We start from the raw sequence: 16,860 nt of genomic DNA on the forward strand, positions 1-16,860 counted from the left end.
GTCTTCGCCGATCGATGGAGGGCTCTGCAAATATATTTCGACGAGAGAAACAACACCACGTCGTAGTCAGACCTCAAAGGGGTTAATTTGGGCGATGTAATTCCCGGGAGGAAGCAAGAAGAATGGAATGGAGGAGCAGAAAACCCCGTTTTTTTGCTGTTGATGATAAAATCCCGCCCATCCACACGGGGCTCTAAGAGAGTTGTCACAACGTTAGTCGAATCGCTTCGAAAGGCCACATAGATAGCCGGCTCGTGATGTCGGACTTTTGACACTCGGGCCTTTTCTTTTTAAGGAAACGGGAGCGATCATGATTCTCTTTGCGCGAGACAGGTAAGCGGCGGCAACCCTCCGCCACTGCCGTTGCAGTCTCGTCCCTGGAACATTTTGGGGCACCGCTGCGTGTCGTTTGATCGGATACTACAGGCAGAACATCCGCTATGTCGTAACCTTCGGTTGCATATGAGGCCTTCTTCCCTCATCATGCGTCCGGCCCAGCCGAGTCCCCAGAAGAAGAGGCAGACACGGCGCGGATGCGTCATTGCTAGACGTTTCGTGTCGATTGAACCTGCCGTCAGAGGCCCGGCCAACTTATCACAACTCATTGGTAACGACGCAACGAGGAGGCTTGTTAATGCAGCGTCATATGCTGAACGAACCGTACTCGGAAGAGCCCTCGACCCTGCGTCCACGTTCGAATCCTACTGTATCTGGCAAACCCATCATGCTTCACCAGCCCTCGAGCCGCAGGCTCCGTCTCAGTGTACTCAAGACATGTCCTGGCACAATGCGAAGCAGCATTTGCGACTGATCGCGCTCATTGGTCGTTTGGTGAAATACCCCATGGCTCGACATGATACGGCACGCTGCAGCCTCTCACGAGCGGATATTGTTCTCTGGGGAGACTGGGAGTGCTTCAAACCTTCTTTGTCTGCCGCTGGCCGAGAAAGGGTAGCTTCTAAACCCAAGGGTGCTCATCATCTCATCTGCTCTGATGTCAGAGGCCTTGGACCGGGCTAGGCCTGGGGAAGGCCTACGATGGTAGAAGCGGGATTGAAGTGATAGGTGGCGGGGGGAAGAGTCGCTGCGCAGCGCGGAGGGAAAAGCGACAGGCGGCATGATCAAGACAGGCTAGGGAGGGATAGCTCGGGTTCCTCGCCATCTGATATCGTCTTTGCAAACCACCCTCTCCGCCTAACCCTGCTGTCGGGCAGACGGGAACACCAGTGATAGGTAGTGGACGATGTAAGCTTCTACGAGGGAGCAGCCACAGAGCAGGCCACGACAGCGTGCCCTGAAATCCGAGTCTAATGGGCAACCTGCACCCCCCAAGCCATCGCGAAAGACCGGGAAACGCGGGGTTCTCGTCGCAGCCGTGTGGGGGGGGGGGGGTGTGGGTTGGATTATGCGCAGGCCTAGGCACGGTGTTGACAGATGCAACTGGCATACAAATACTTCTGTAGTGTACCTAGGTGGTTCAACCGGGCGTATCCAATATCTAGAAACAAACAGACGGGTGGGTGTTCCACGGGTGAGGCTGGGTGGGCGTGATGGAAAAGGCGGTGATGCAAATTTCCTCTTACCCGCCCGCCCCGGGGTCGCTGGGAGAGGTACAGGGCGGGTGGCTGACGACAATACAGGCATGCCGCAAAGCCAAAAGGTGTTGAATGATAGATGTTAGGCATCCAACGCCGCTGCCCATGTCGTTGCAATTGGATAATGGTTTGCTCGTAGTGATGTGGATGGTGGATGCGGGTGGCAGGTACTCTGTACACAAGTACAGATACTCTGTACAGACACAGAGACATTGCCGATGAGAAGATCGGCGCTCGTGCTGTACGTATCCAGGTACGGACATCATACTATCGTTATCTCACTGCTACTTTTCGGAGAAAATGACGAGGGGCGCGGCAAAAACAGCGTCGGGTGGACTCCATCTCATGGCTTCCATGTGTCGACAGATGCTATCAGGCAGGTACCCAGCTCGATGACCAATGACACTGACGACAATGATGACAGGGTGTATAGAAGTGGAGACAGCGGGGATGTGTCTGGGTGCGAGGCATGGTGGATGCCTCGGAAGGAAGAAAGTGGTAAGGCGTCGGAAGGCATGTCCGAACACACTTCGGATACCAGACCAGAGAAAGGCGCAATAATCATAACTGTGTGAGAGATGGAAGGATAATAGGATGAAGCTGGAAAAGACATAAGAAAGGAATCCTTAGCCCAGAGAAGAAAATAAAATAAAAACATTTTTGTACCCGTTGCGCGAGACACATGTCCGCCTACTCCATAAATCTCTGTCCATTTCGTCGTTTCCAGTGTCCCCCCCCCCCCCCCCCCCCCCCCCCCCCCCAAGGGGTGGTTCTTTCCCTTTTCTTTTATCTTCAAGAATTCCCTCTGTCTTTAACAGGTAAAGACAAAAGCCAAAGGGAATCCCGCAACGAAATGACAGAAAACTCGCTTTGCCTGGCACCTTCTGTTTTGTGCGTCACATCAGCAACGGCAGCAACGGCAGCATCAACGAAACACCAGGCTCGGGCAGGTCGGAATGCCAATGGGCCCCAATTGCTCCTGGAACAGTGGCGTACGTCGTAAGGCACACCCCACTAGCACTGTGCCAGAAAACGACCTGGAATACAGATACTACCTTACGTACGGATACAAGCTTGGGTGATGGTGAGGTACAGTGTCTCCAGCAAGCTATAGGACCAGCCTTGGGAACAGGGGCCGGCTCCTGGCAGGCTGGCAGTCTCACCACTGGCCGACAGATCGGCGCGTGGCCTCAGGGATCCCTCCTACCGAACCAAGCCGTTTTGGGTCCACTACTTCCCTGCAACCACGCAGCGGACTCGCGGTGGGTTCTATGCCGTCCATGGGCGGCGTCACGTAGCTACGACCACGCAACCACCCCTATCCTTGTCCCATCTCTGCTATTCACCACCCAATCCCAAATTGTTGTGCTTCTCTTTTTGTGCTTTCCATAATCGTTACACATCTTTTCCTTCTTTTCCCTCCTGTGTGCAGCGTGGCCTTGTTTTGTTTGCTGAGGCGCGCTCGTTGATCTTCACTACCACCCTGTATGCACCCAATCCCAAACCCAAAATGCCAGTCCGTCTCCGCACCACCACCATCTCCCGCCTTCGCTCCCATGCGCTCCCCGGCTGTTGCTGAATGCTGAATGCTGGTCGATGACTTCTTCGACCGCCGACCCATACCGTATCGTAACTGCAGAACCAGCACGGTATGGCCTCTTTCGCTCGGCATTCCCCTCTCCCCACAACCTCGGTGCACAGTACGAAACCCTTCCCCGTACATTACCCTCGCCCAATCTGGCTGGCGCCGGTGCATGGCCACGCTGGAAGCCGAAAGTCGTCCAATGTCTGTCTCTATATGGTGTCTATCCGTGTACCTTTCTGTACGACAGGAACTTTCTGACTCCGCTCGTCTCTGTCAGTTCCGACAAGGCCACCCACCCACCCGCTCCGCCCCCGTTGGACAAGACCGACGGCATTCTTCCCGTCGGCGAAGAAGAAAGACTGAAACGAGACGGACGGCAATTTAATAGAGCCTACCTGCCTGGTCGCTACCGCAGCAGAGAACCGCCAACCAAAGCAGAATGTGAAATCTTAGAGTAGTTCCTACTTGCATCGGCAATAAGCATCCTTGGGCCATTTCGGCACTCCACCGCGCGGGAGCTACACTCTACATCACATCATGCACGGATGGCCTGCTTTTGAGCGTCACGTCCACCAAGCACGGTACCGCACCCATTGACCGTACTAGACACCAGCTGTCCCATTCCTCATGATGAAGTATGCCGCGTGCAGTACGGTACGCATTCCGTATCGTTCATGGAAGATGCCGCCGTGAAGCTTGGCCGACGGGTGTGTGCCAAGCTCGACGCTCCCGAGAGAATAGGATCGACTTCGGAGTCACCGTGATGACTGAGGAGCTGTCGATGGAGACCCCCCTCGTGGCTCCTTATTTCCGACCAAGTTGCCTTCGCCCCTTGGTCCCTGGCCGCCGATCTTTTCCCCTTGGCGGTTTGAGCCTTGCCGGCGTGCTCTCCCAAAAACTTTCACTTGGACGCCGTTGCCAGAACAGATCCACCATCCCAACTGCCTAACAAAGGTTCGTCCGCGCGCTAGGTTACAAGCGGCGGTTGAGTACCTTGGTACCCGTGCTCCGGAAACTGCCACAGCGCTATTTCATATCCCCCATGAGGGCGCGTAGCTGAGATGGGAACACCACTTTGGAACTCAGTGTAAACATTTACACTGAGTTCCCTCCTGGACAGGGGAGCGAGCCGGTGAACACTGAGCAAAAGGTGTGTATCGCGGCTTTGATTAGCTCTTGCTGGTCTTGGATAAGGCTTAAAACGTTTACATTGAACCTACTGTGGCGTAATAGACTCGAGTTGACCACGTATTACGTAGGTTTCCATCCGAGCAATCCGCAAAGAATTGAGGCCCAGACGAGGTTGTACTGCTCGAGTCCCATAAAAACTCTACGCTATATATCGTAGTATGAATACAGGATTGATGGATGGACATGCTCCGCAAACGCTTGCTACCGCTTGCGCATCTTCTACAAGTACACGGATACCGGAGCGAATGGGCCTGAAGAGAACACCGCCGCCTGGGTCTGGAATCCGCTGATTATCCACTAAATGCTCCGTAAGGACTTCTGGAAGCCTTCCATGGAAGCGATGAAAAGCAAGCGAGGCAGGGAGAGACCCAGGCTTCAGGGTGTGGTTGCGACCGAAAACTACATAGCAGGCGGCGGTGGTAGGCCAAACTGTTCAACATCGGCATCCCAAGCCAGTACGACAGTGGCCCTACTCCGACCCAAGGCTACGGGCGGACTCTTGTACAGAAGAGGTAGTGTAGAATTATTCGACAACGGTCAGTCTATTCCCGTCTGAGGTCTGTTCGAGACAGGGACTCCATAACTTCGCTCCCAAGCCAGTTCAGCCTCGGGTTCAAACGTCTGACGTTTCGCCGGCCGCCTTCCCACCCATGTCAACGTATGAGAAATCATTTTTAGCAGCGTAAGCTCAGAGTCTGCGCGGCAGTCCTAGCTCACCATGAACCTTGCTGTCTACCCGAGTCGGATATCAGATCGAACGAAATCCCGCGGGTGCCGGGCGCGACTGATTTAACAAGATTGTGTTCGAAGCACACCAGAGATTGACATCGTACCTGTCACAGACCCGAAGCACCAATGCATAGGTGAATATTGGGTACCAGACCACTGGCTGGCCTCGGCTTATTCGAGGAGCCGTCAAAGCCTCCTATTCACCAGCATCTCAATGACCATTCATCAACGTCACGCACTCATGCCTCGCGTTTCATCCGTAACGGCCAGCAAGACGTGTTCCGACACGACGGCCGTTAGTTCAGGAAAACAGACCCAAAATAATCAAGCCTTCCACAGGCAAGGCTTCCCGGGGAAGCCCACCGGGAACATGCTCCTTGTCGCCTGCGGTTTGGCGCGAAGAAACTCGGCAGGGTCCAACTGCCAAGCATCGCACCATCTACAGAACGAAGCTACCACACACTGCGTTACTGACTACTGTATCTGCCCTGGACGATAGGCATTGCACTTTCTAACGCAAAGGGGTGACCTGAGGGGCGGCCAATGTTTTCGAGTTGGCCGGCTTGCGGGCCGTGATGCCTAGCACAGTGCCAGTTTGCGGAATTGAAACCCCTGCTGAGGTCACATAGATGTCTTGCGAGATTCATAGGAAGAGCAAAAGTAAGGAGCCCGGTGCAATCCAGGACATGGCTCACGATGTGCCGATAGAGTGGGTTTGCCGGCAGAAGAATCAAACTGCAGCTGAACGGCGATGTGGACGTGTCACCGGCAAGCCTCACTGACAGCTCAGCTCAGCTCAGCTCAGCTCAGCTCATCCATTACGACCCCCCCCCCTTTTTCTTTTTCTTTTTCTTTCTCTCTCTCAAACTCACCCTCCGATCCGACTAGAATTCATTCAGAGCTACCTGAGACGGGTTGATCCCTCACCCTCATCGAAAAGCCGAAAACCGCGCCTGGTAGAATTACAACATTGCTCATGGTTCGTAGTGTTGCCCACAGGGGAGTTACCTAGTGAGAGCGAGCGATCGATCAGTTCGTCGTTCCGCTGTGGCCATGCAGATATCCAAGCTGGTCTTCGAGAACGAAAAGGCCATGAGCTCAGCCATAGGACTGGTGCGTGGTCATCGACTCAGAATCATGGCCAACGGTAGCACTTCGCTCGTTGATTAAGCGAAGACCGTCCTGGACAATTCGGCCGTCATCAAAACGGTGACAGACAACAATTACATCCATCTCCCCAACAACCGTTGGCAACTGTTAGCTGAACCCCACAACGCGCGAAAGTGCCTAAGGGACCGTGAAATGGCAGAGCAGACTTACTGTGTTGCTAGGCACCGAGCGGATGAGGGAAGCCTGTGGTTTGCAGGCTGTCAAAAGGTCAAGGCAGGTGACGCCAAAACACACGCCCAGAGTGACACGAATGGGGCATGTTCCGCTTTGAGAGGCCGAGGCTAGTGTCGAGATCGTAAGACTGTGCCTCGCGGTTCAAGCAGCCCCCAGCTCAGCCCCCTTATCCTCCCACGTGGATCTCTTGTGACGGGGGCGGGCTTGCACGCTTTTCTTTTTCTTGTCTCTGTCCGTCAGTCACGATCCGGGGTGGCCTCCCTCCTCTGCAGCCACGCGTGTTCCGCAAGGCTTGTTTTGAGCCGGCGTTTCTCCCTTCATCCACCATCGTGCCTCGCCTCGTGTCGAGAGTCAGGGTCTCGTTATGTGCAACACCCAATTTGAGGGCTTTAGACCAGTTCGTCCTGTCGCCTCAAGCCCCTGTCCGCCACACGACTCCATTGATAAGCGCGCATCCTCCTTGCGGGCAGGCGCTAGTACTGTGCCCATGGCATGCAGGCATTCAAACCACCCCAGTCTGGCACCTGGCCGGTCACTCACGAGGAGAAACGACCACCGCTTTTCGGGCGTCGAGTTCTTGTCGGCTTGACAGTCGGCTCACAAACCCGGGATGTCGTATGCCGTGGTTGCAGAGGAGTGCGGACGACGACACCTTGACAAGTCAGTGTGAACAGGGGGAGGGGGGCGGGCACCAGCCCCCTGGCCTGGCCGTCTCAGCTGTGGAGATTGCCACGTGGTCGGGCAAGCCACACGGAAGCTTGCACACGATGTTCAGGGCCCTTGCCCAGAAGGATTTTTGGGGTTAGGCTGGGGTTAGGCTGGCAAGCTGGCACATGGTTGACTGGTCTGGAAAAGTGAAAGCTGACGCCGACGCCGCCTACTTGTACACATGAACAACGACGACAGATGATAGAGTTACCACCACCTACCTACCCAACCCCCCGAGTCATCGTATTCCCGAGAAAACGATGCACCAAGCCCAAGCCCCCCCCCCCCCCCCCCCGCCGGCCGATTTTTGTCTTGTGTTCGCGCAGCGACGTTGGCTGCAACCTACTCGGTCGCCGCGTTGGAAAACAGGGGCCTCGTCGTGACGCCCTCTCGGTCGCTGACGGCCAAGCGTGATATCACCAAGTCGCAAACGGAAACAACAGGACGTGAAACGGATACCGACGCGAGTGCCGCCGCCCTTGAGAAACCACACGCCCGTCCCAATGCTTTGTTTGTAGGCTGCTGGAGCATGGGCGAAATCGTTAAAATACCTTATTACCACAGGGCGAAACCCGTGACTCCCTGTGGCTGAAATTGGAGATGCAATAGTTCGTGGATGTCGAATGATGTTCGGGCCTCCCCGGCAGTACACATCTGTACACACCCGGACTTCGAGCTCGCCGGCAAACGAAAGGCTACTCTACATTTGCTTCCATCGGATGGGGAGCTAGACACTTTGCAGCCGGATTGAGGCGAGCGACCGACAGACCGCCTACAACACTTTGACAATAGACAGACAAACACACACACACACACACACACACACACATGCAATCATGCTTACACCCCGGCGTGACGACGTCCCAAAGGAGCGGACAGAGCTTCCCGAACAGAAGCTCGAGCGGTGCGGCTCGATAGCCAATGATGCCCTCCAAACAGGCGCATCGCATGAGAATGACAGGTCCTGCTTTCCGGACCAACCCAGCCGTCCTAACGTAACGCAAACCTAGTTCATCAACCTAGTGTACATACCAAACGTACATCGGGGAGCCTGCCGACCCACGAACGAGCCACGAACCGAGCAACGAAGGGTGGTGAAGTCCTCAAGGTCTCGGTTAAAAGCAAGACAGAATCGCCGCCCGGCCTTGAACTACGCCCTCCGCGCCGAAATTTACCGCTATTGATCTCAGCCGTGCCGTCAGCCAACCCCAAACAACATGAAACTTCTTACATCTCCCCTCCCTTTCTTTGGGTCCGTTAACACCGCTTCTTGTCATCCCCGCTCCGCCCCGGCACACAAAAGGTCGCGTGGCACATCTTGCTCATTCTTTGATGTCGGATTCGCAACCGCGAGGCCCCTGGTCGCTTGTCTGCAGCCAACCCTTGGCTTGGAGGTGCCGGGTACACACTGTACCGCCATCTGATACGCCGAGCAAACCACCTAAAGGGGGGAGGCGGCGTTCTCGGCGGTGTGTACTGTGTACATGGCCGATCGGCACCCCTCCGTCGTACGACGCGGCGGGCGTTTGCCTCCTTCGCCTCTTTGACTGTGGAGCGCGAGGTGAAGTAAGCTCCCATGTCCCATCCTAAGGTACTTACTTCGCCATGCCTTCGCATTGCGTACCCTTGTACTGCAGCTCGGCGGTCACGACGTGGGTCATCTCAACCACGGAGGTACCCCACCTTCATTCCAAACGCGTTTGAACCCACGCATACCTGGACAGTAGGTCATCATGTCCCTGGCCTGCCTTGAACCGCATTCCCTTCCCTCTGTTTCACTCAGAATACTCGTAAATTGGGTCAACGAGACCATTCGTACTAGAGTCTAGGACTTCTTCTCCCTCGGGGCCTTGGTGGGGGCAGAGATGGAGCCTTTACTCCTGGAACCCCCCCCCCCCATCTGGCACTACAGGGATGGGTTGTTTCTGGAACACTCATGGAAGATTGGCTTATTTACGGACAGGGCAGAAGCGATCGTGTTGAACACAATCGCAGCTGTCAGAAGACAGTCTCCCCTGATGTTGAGAATCGGCCGCTCCTCAGCTGATGCCCCTTTGTCATTGATCCGCCGCCTCGGTCCAAGGCCCGACGTTGCACGGAGCACAAGAATCAAAGGGCTCCCCTGTGTTTCTCTACGGCTCTAGGAGCCTGAGGACGTGGCAGTTGTCCGATATCAGAGTCCAGACTGTTGTTTGGCGCTGGGCAACGTGGCTACCGGCCGTCCTACCTGTCTCGTGCGACTTCGAGCCGCCGCCACCCCCTACCTCGTATGACAACGAGCCTCCAACAATACCATGGTCGGACTGGGCCAATCCACGGGAACCTCACCCTTGGTACCGAAGCTCTCCATCCGACGCGCGATCAAGTCCCGCCTCGTGGCCAGGCCGCCCGAAGAAGCCAAGTGAAGTCAAGTCACACAAGACCGGACTAACACCGGCAGGTCCACGGCCGTTCCCAGGATCCAGCCAGCCATACCGGCAATGGACCCGCGCCTTTGGGCACGAACTCACGTGGACGGTGGGACTGCGCCCGTTTCTCTATGCACGCTTCGATAGGCGGCAGATGTGCTGGCTGGATGTCGCTTTCTTCCATACTAGACCAAGCAAACCTCCTATTGTTTTGTTTTGTTATTGGTTTCCCTCCCAGGCTTGTGCAACCAATACAAGTCCAACCAAATTCAACGCCCGGTGAGCCATGTCGACTAGCGATGGGGCGCCGCGGCGCCGGTCCAGACCATTTACGGCACAAACCCTTCCACCTCCTGTCAACGACACATCGTCCTAAAGGGTCAGATACACACACACACACAAAGGTATGCTGGGTACCCAACCCTCGGCTACGACTAGGGGGGGGGGGGGGGGGGGGGGGGGGGGGGGAGGGTTAGGATGCGTCCCTAGCCGTCTAATCTGCTGCTAGACCGTCCAGATGGCCTGATTATCTGACACCTCGGCCGTCACACAGACATGGCCGAAATGGCGGCGAGCTCGTGGCCAGCGCCGTCTTCTCAGGCGACAGAAATGAGCTACCTTCTGTCTGCTTCGGAGACGGGACAGCGCCAGGGTCTGTCGAACTCTGCCTGTGTCATTTCTTAGGGCCGATGAGCAACCAGAGGTAAGCCGGTAGGCACGATTCCGCCCTGCTTCCGATGCAAGACGAACACCAGGTTGCCCGCGGCTTTGCTTGATCAGCAATGACGAACGAGGTTGAGCGAAAGGAGACGCGAGCAATATGCCCATGGCCGCGCCGTCCGTGGTCTGTGGTCCGTGACCCGATGGATCCCTTCCCTTCTGTGCCAGGGACCGGCATTGCCCACAGGCTGGTGGTGGTGGTGGTGGTGCTTCGTCTGTTCACATCGGCAGTTGCAAGACACAGGGAGTACGTGCTGCAGTCTTCTCTGATCAGTCGGCCATGTTCCGAAACCATGGACGGGGACGGCATATCACGCGGGGTTTGAGGGGGGAGTCCTCTACAAGTTATTGCCGCGCTGCGATGCCCGGGCTTTGCTGCAACGCGAGAAGGCCACCCAACTTGGATGCTGGTACACGCCCGGCCATCCTGTGGAAGTCATGCATTCATTGGTGACCGGCCGTGGCAATCGGGTGCCGGGCCCCTAAGCTGCGTCAATCGCCGAAGCGGCATCTGTCATGATGTCTGTTCTTCGAAAAATAAATTCAAAAAGCCTTTTTTTTTCTTTTTTCTTGCTTCTATTTTTCTTTGCCGACGCGACTGACTCGAGGAGTGGCAAAAATGACATCGAGCTTCGGGCTACACAGCACAACCGGCCTTGGTTGATCCCAACCTCCCGAAACCGACAGGCGCGATGGCTTTGGCTGATGGGTCCTGGTCCGGCCGGTCATGGTCGTCGACATCGCCCGGCCCCGATCTCTCCAGGGCCCCTATCTCCCCAGAGCCCCGCCGTGTCAACATCGTCACTCGGAAGCAGCGTGGTTGATACACACGAGACGACGGCGTCTGCACGAAACGTTGGATTGCCGGGCAGGGTAGCCCCCCCCTGTTTTTTTTCTTCTTCTCTTTCCCTTTGCCTTCAACAACAAGGATCCCAGTTCTCACTGTTTGATCTCTCTCGTTCGCGGTATCAAGACACGACTTACTAACAGATCTGTAGGCTGCGCTCACAAACGTACATGCATACCCATAACTAACACACTCGCACGCAAACACAGAGTGAGAGAGAGAGAGAGAGAGTGCGCGTATGTGTGTGAGCACAGATTGAGACGAGGGACGCAGAAACCGGTCGCTGACATACCACCCATCCCCGGCAGACCAAACTTTGGACTGGTATCATTGTACGGACACATGCGCTACATTGCAGATGGAAACAGCTGGCTTGCTCTCGGGTCCGTAGGGGCAGAGTTGTCGACTTGGACTCTCTTTCGGGTTTGTCTTTTGTCATTCGGTTTTATTATTATTACGCTCCGCACGAGTGCGGAACCGAAGAGACCGCAAGAAACGTGATCCCACATCAGAGCCCGGAGCTGCGGAGGCGGAGCTTGAGCCAAAGCCTCCCCCTCCCTCCTTCCGAAGTCAATCTGGATTTCGTTTGTCAGTGTACAGGGAAATAGGAGAGGGATGCTCCGTGCACTGCCGCTCTGCATTGGCATTGAGGCTCAGCCAAACTGTGTACCCAGCCCCCAAAGGCGAGGCTCTCTTGGGTAGGTCGGTTTGCGCGGGGGGGCAGGAGGGGGGAATCTCGGTTTCTTCGGGTCTGAGATGCGTCACCTTTTCCTCATCAACGGTTCGTTCGAACTCTGTGTATGGCGTCGTCGTCAACAATCCGTGGCAACCCACCCGACGCTCACGCGTCTGCACAAGCGCGACATCCGCCTTGCCCATTCACTCACCGGCGAAACTGCAAGTGAGTAGGTACGTCTTGTCCGCCCTGGGCGTCAGTCAGTCATCCTGGGTGTCGAGTCAGTACAGTCTCCATTTAGTTGGAAACGGATCCCCGCTTCATCTCTCGACATCACTTGGCCACGCTGGTGGCCCGACATACCGGCGAGAAGGAGGCATTCACCAACCCCCACGCCTGGCGACCTACATCTCCCGAAGCCATTCTCGGTCACACCTACCTACCCCTTCCCAAGGTCCATGTCCATCATGAACCGTCCCGCTTTGCAGCTGCAGGATCTCCAGGTCCTGCAGAAGCAGCATGTCCAGCAGATGCAAGAGGGGTTGCAACAGCAGCAGCAGCGGCGGCGGCAACAGCAGGAGGACGGCGGGCTTCCTCGTGGAGGAGCGGAGCCGACTCCCGGCCACGGCGGCGAGCGCGGGCTTCGAGACTTCAACTACAACGGACGAGTCCGCAACAGCGATCGAACCAGCGACAGAGCCAGCTCGGGCGTCCTTGGCCAGCACCACCCTCACCGCAGCTCGTTCTCCATCTACTCGAACTATTCATCTTATTCATCCTCATCAGACGGAGCAGGTGGTGGCCGGGACCGAGAAGGAGGAGGAGCAGGAGAACGAGCAGGAGGCGTCGGTGGTAGCGGTGGTGTTGGCGGTGGCGGTGACAGCAGAGGCGTCGGACGGGGGATACCACCACCAAGGCCGCCACGGTCGCCGCCGCCACCCTTGCCACCACCACCGTTCCCGCATATCGAACAACCGCGGCGGCAGCCCGATATGGAAGTGCCGCCGGCGCCCGGCACCGCGGACACGGTGAACACGGCCGGCACTGAGGCCACGGCCGTCGCCGGCACCGAATCGGTGCGGCAAGTGCGGCAGCCGCCGCCGACGTACGGTATGCAGCCTCAGGACCCTTACAACCGCGTGCGGTTCGCCGACGAGGAGCGCCGTCGTCGTCATCGTCAGGAGGAGGCGAGCAGGGCGCGCTCTCCGCAGGAGATCGACATGGCGCAGATCACGGGCGGACGAAGCATGCGTGCCCTTTCCGTGTTTGCGTGCTGTGCGTTCTTTTGGTATCGGTGTCTGATGGACGAGGACTTCTGATGAGGGCTGCCGACGACCGAGCCCCCCTCACTCCTCATCAGGATCACTTTGTCTTTTCTTTCTTCTTTTTTTCTTTTCTTTTGTCGTTCCGTCCGTGGCCTTGACTTGAGCATCACACCAGAAGTGTCTCTACTTTTGCCGTTCTCACTCGGCACGCTCGACTGGCCATAGACGCCGGTCGCGCAAGCTTGACGTCGGCTCTCTATTCATCCCCAGATCAGAAGTTCCGTCAGCTAGTGATAAAGACGAGCGCCCGAGGACGAAACTGACGATGCGTGGTTGACATTCGGAAAGAGAGATGACATCACGGGGCGTTGATGACGATGTACCAACAAACAAAGCAATGATGAATTGATGACCAGGTAACAACGGGGAGGATGTTTTGATGGACAAATGAATGAAGCCGGCAAGGCGATACGACACAGCAACAGGTCATGCAAGTTGCATGAGGATATGAGGAATCAGGTTGGTACCGTTTTCACAGGAGCGAGATGAGGATTACGGGAGTTTGTGGGTAGTTGTGGGAACTTATGGGATCTGCTTTGCATTATAGATGGACTTTACTGTACAGTTAAACCTTGATCATATCAGGAACGAATGCAATGACTAGCATACCAGGCCCACGGGGAGTGGATGACGATGACGATCTGATATCGCTTGATGTTATACACACCTTGTCATCCTGGTCCACGTGTGTGTCCCAGTGGGAGGGGGGGAGGAGGATTGCCACTTTGATAGAACAGAACTATGTACAAAACCCCGGCAGCAACGGAGAAGAAAGAAAGAGAAGAAAAAAACTTCCTCGTCAAGTACCATCTAGAGCCATGCCTACGAGGCAGGCTGGGGGGTCTTTGCCTGGTACCGCCATTGGGTTCTCTCCACCCCATACCCTCGTAAGCTTTCCCTCGTCGTGGAGTCGCGAAGTGTGCCGCCGCGGCAAGCACTGTCACTCCCCTCGCTGGAAGAAATGCTCCGAAGACTCTCGGGGGACGGGAATAGGGTTATGCTAATGCTGACCCGGAGGTGAGAGGGCGGGGGCGGGGAAGGGGGGAGGCAGGGGGGTGGACGACGACGACGACGAAAACGACGGCGACGAAACCCCGCTTACACGTCTGTTGCAGGAATCACGGAGAATATTCGAGACGCCTAGAAATAAAAAGAAATAAAAGGGGAAAGGGGGAGGGGTGGGACGATTATGGGCATGCTTATTCATTCCTGTCATTATGCCATTCCTACCATCCAGCCTGGTTTCTCACCACGCGAGCCTTTCTAGTATTGGTTTTGAGGACGGACCACGAGAACGAAGAAAGGGGAAGCCCCGGGGGCCTGCATAGATCTCGGTATTCTCCTCCACCCCCGATATTCAATAATAAGTTGATGGATAATAAGACATTGTTATGGCAACAAATTGACCCCGGCACGCTTTTGTTAGCAAGGAAGAACATCTCTCCGTTGGTGTCGGTGTTCAATGACGTCGACCCATCTAGCAGTCACTTCTTTTGCCGTGGGGGAAAAAAAGGAGGACAAGGCTCGAGAAACTGTCAACCCCACCGTCAACTGTCAACGTCCCTAGACAAGCCTGGTACAGCAAGACTCTCAGCTGCCCTGCAAAGTATGAGATTCTCTGCAAGAGACACCGTAGCTCCGGAAAACCCAACAGACGTTCCCCTTCCCCATCGTCCGGCTTGAGGTTGTTGAAGTGTCACTCGTGTCACTTACAAAGTAGCCCTCGGCTATGACCGGCAGCAATATCACGGCCGCGATCTAAGGTCTTTCCGAGATCGCCGGACGTTCTTGTTCTTGGCAACACAGCTTGGACAGAAGAACGGACTCAGCAGACAGAGGCTCGGCTTCCCCATGTTCACCCAAGCCGAATGGGTCGTATAGTTCATCTTCTCAGAGTCTCACCATTTTGATTATCCTACATCTCAGCGAGATGCACGGGACCGCCGGCCGACAACTGAACCCCCCATCCGACTGCATACCAGCTTCCTCGGCCGCTCGGCCAAGAGGACCACCCCGGCTCCGACATCTTCCACGAGACTTACAACCTTTTCATATCTGGTCACCATTGCTTCGAAAGAACCTCCCCTCCTCTACCGAGGCCCACGAACATGATGGTGCACGATGTTTGGGCTGGGGCCTCGGGCCCGTCTCGCCTTCCAGTCTCCAACATTGTTGCTGGACAAGCCGAGACTCCCAGAAGACCGGCCAGGTACCGGTCTCTGACACTGTTCCCCGAGACGAGTCCGATGATGGTGGCTACGCCCGCCAATGCTGCGAGCTTGTCTTTCGCGTGTGTCAGGGCGCGGCCGGACAAACTCATCAGTCGGCGTCTCCCACGCGTGCATAATGTTCCCATTAATGCACTGGGTTCTGACGAAGGCGTGCCAGTGTCACGTCAAGATCTTCAAAACTACTCCTGGGGTGTCAGCAATATACCGTGCGGCAGACTCTTGCAGGCGAAGATACACATGTAGCGGGTGTTGAAGTGATGTGCCAGGGAGACTGCCGACAGGCATGTGTCCCGGACACTCCGCAAGAGTAAGTGAGGTGAGCTATAGGAGATAACGACGAACCCCAGCGGTGACTCGGAGTGAGGTAACTTCGAGTGATAAAGGGCGGCGGTTTTTACTTGGTGATGCGGATCGTCCAAGAGAGGCTCTTGAGAGGGACGACATCGGCCGGTCTGGTCGGGTGGTAAGAGTTGGCGACGCGCCGTTTGCACGCGGGTTGCTTCGAACTGCAGCCGTCGAGCCGGCTGCTCATCAGGTCGACGATATCTCGGGAGTCCATGCGTATGTGCAAGAGCGCGAACGACCTGTTGTCTGGTACTTCTCGCCAAACATCAGCTTAGACCCAATACTTGCCCGGTGAAATGTTGCTCGTCTCCTGGATGAGATGTCAAGCAAGGGCTTGCTGCCTCCAGTCCTGCCTCGCCAGACTGAAACATACAGACTCATCGAGATCATATTCCCTTCACCCACGATCCACCGATTCCACAAAGAACAACCTGGGAGACTCCGGCCTTGGATAGAGAACGATGTCCTTGTCCGAGGCAGTCAAAGTCCCGGGGTCAGTAGCGTGCCTCGCGAAACGCCTGCAAAAGCCGCATTCGTTCTCGACCACCCCCGGTTCAGGTCTTCAGAGGATGCGTGATGGCAATTGCTACGCCGGCGGCGGAAGTCGTCGTCTTCACCGAATGCCTTCTGACATGCGACGCAGAGGTTCGAGTTCGCGAAAGGATCCGCAGCTGGAGGACTGTTGCGTTGGCGATGCCCTGCAGGTTGGTGATTATTGTCGAATCGTACTGCTGGGTTGAAACGGCCTTGGTGGCGAGGAGGCTCGCCCGATGGGCCGCCTATTGTCTCGGAGGTGGCTCCCGGTAGCTCTAAAGGCAGGTAGCGTGAACGGATTCTCTTCTCAGAGGCATGATATGACAGAGTCGAGTTGAGGGGCGACGCCGTGAGTATGTTAACGATTGTTCCTGTCCACCAAACTTTCACTTTCGTCCTGTCGCTTGCAGGCTAGCCATCGTGATGAGTTTCGATGGCCCAGCTGAGGGGCAAGCGCGAGCAACCCGATTATTCGAGCACACTTGAGATGGTGATGAAGGTAAGTGAGGTATACCTACACAAGAGGACAGAGAATTTGTTTCATCGGGGGGTTGTTAAACGCTCAAGAGTCGACTTGTAGCGAATTTACGCATGCAGGATGCATTAAATATAGAGAGCACAA

At 55.9% G+C, this 16,860-nt stretch overlaps 3 protein-coding genes across 3 annotated transcripts; all 3 read left to right on the forward strand.

Annotated features, from left to right (window-relative positions):
* Positions 1-483: 483 nt before the first annotated feature.
* On the forward strand, positions 484-1,020 carry CH63R_04748 (uncharacterized protein; the record flags this gene model as incomplete). Its single annotated transcript, XM_018299723.1, has 1 exon — positions 484-1,020. One exon carries the CDS (start codon positions 484-486, stop codon positions 1,018-1,020), a length of 537 nt encoding a protein of 178 aa, XP_018160969.1.
* A 2,171-nt stretch (positions 1,021-3,191) lies between these two features.
* Positions 3,192-3,638, forward strand: CH63R_04749 (uncharacterized protein; the record flags this gene model as incomplete). The annotated part of the gene is made up of 1 exon (XM_018299724.1): positions 3,192-3,638. The coding sequence occupies one exon, from the start codon at positions 3,192-3,194 to the stop codon at positions 3,636-3,638; it is 447 nt and encodes a 148-aa protein (XP_018160970.1).
* An 8,632-nt stretch (positions 3,639-12,270) lies between these two features.
* Positions 12,271-13,122, forward strand: CH63R_04750 (uncharacterized protein; the record flags this gene model as incomplete). Its single annotated transcript, XM_018299725.1, has 1 exon — positions 12,271-13,122. One exon carries the CDS (start codon positions 12,271-12,273, stop codon positions 13,120-13,122), a length of 852 nt encoding a protein of 283 aa, XP_018160971.1.
* Between the last annotated feature and the right edge of the window lie 3,738 nt (positions 13,123-16,860).

The sequence above is a fragment of the Colletotrichum higginsianum genome, chromosome 3, assembly GCF_001672515.1.
Source record: "Colletotrichum higginsianum IMI 349063 chromosome 3, whole genome shotgun sequence".
NCBI lineage: Eukaryota > Fungi > Ascomycota > Sordariomycetes > Glomerellales > Glomerellaceae > Colletotrichum > Colletotrichum higginsianum.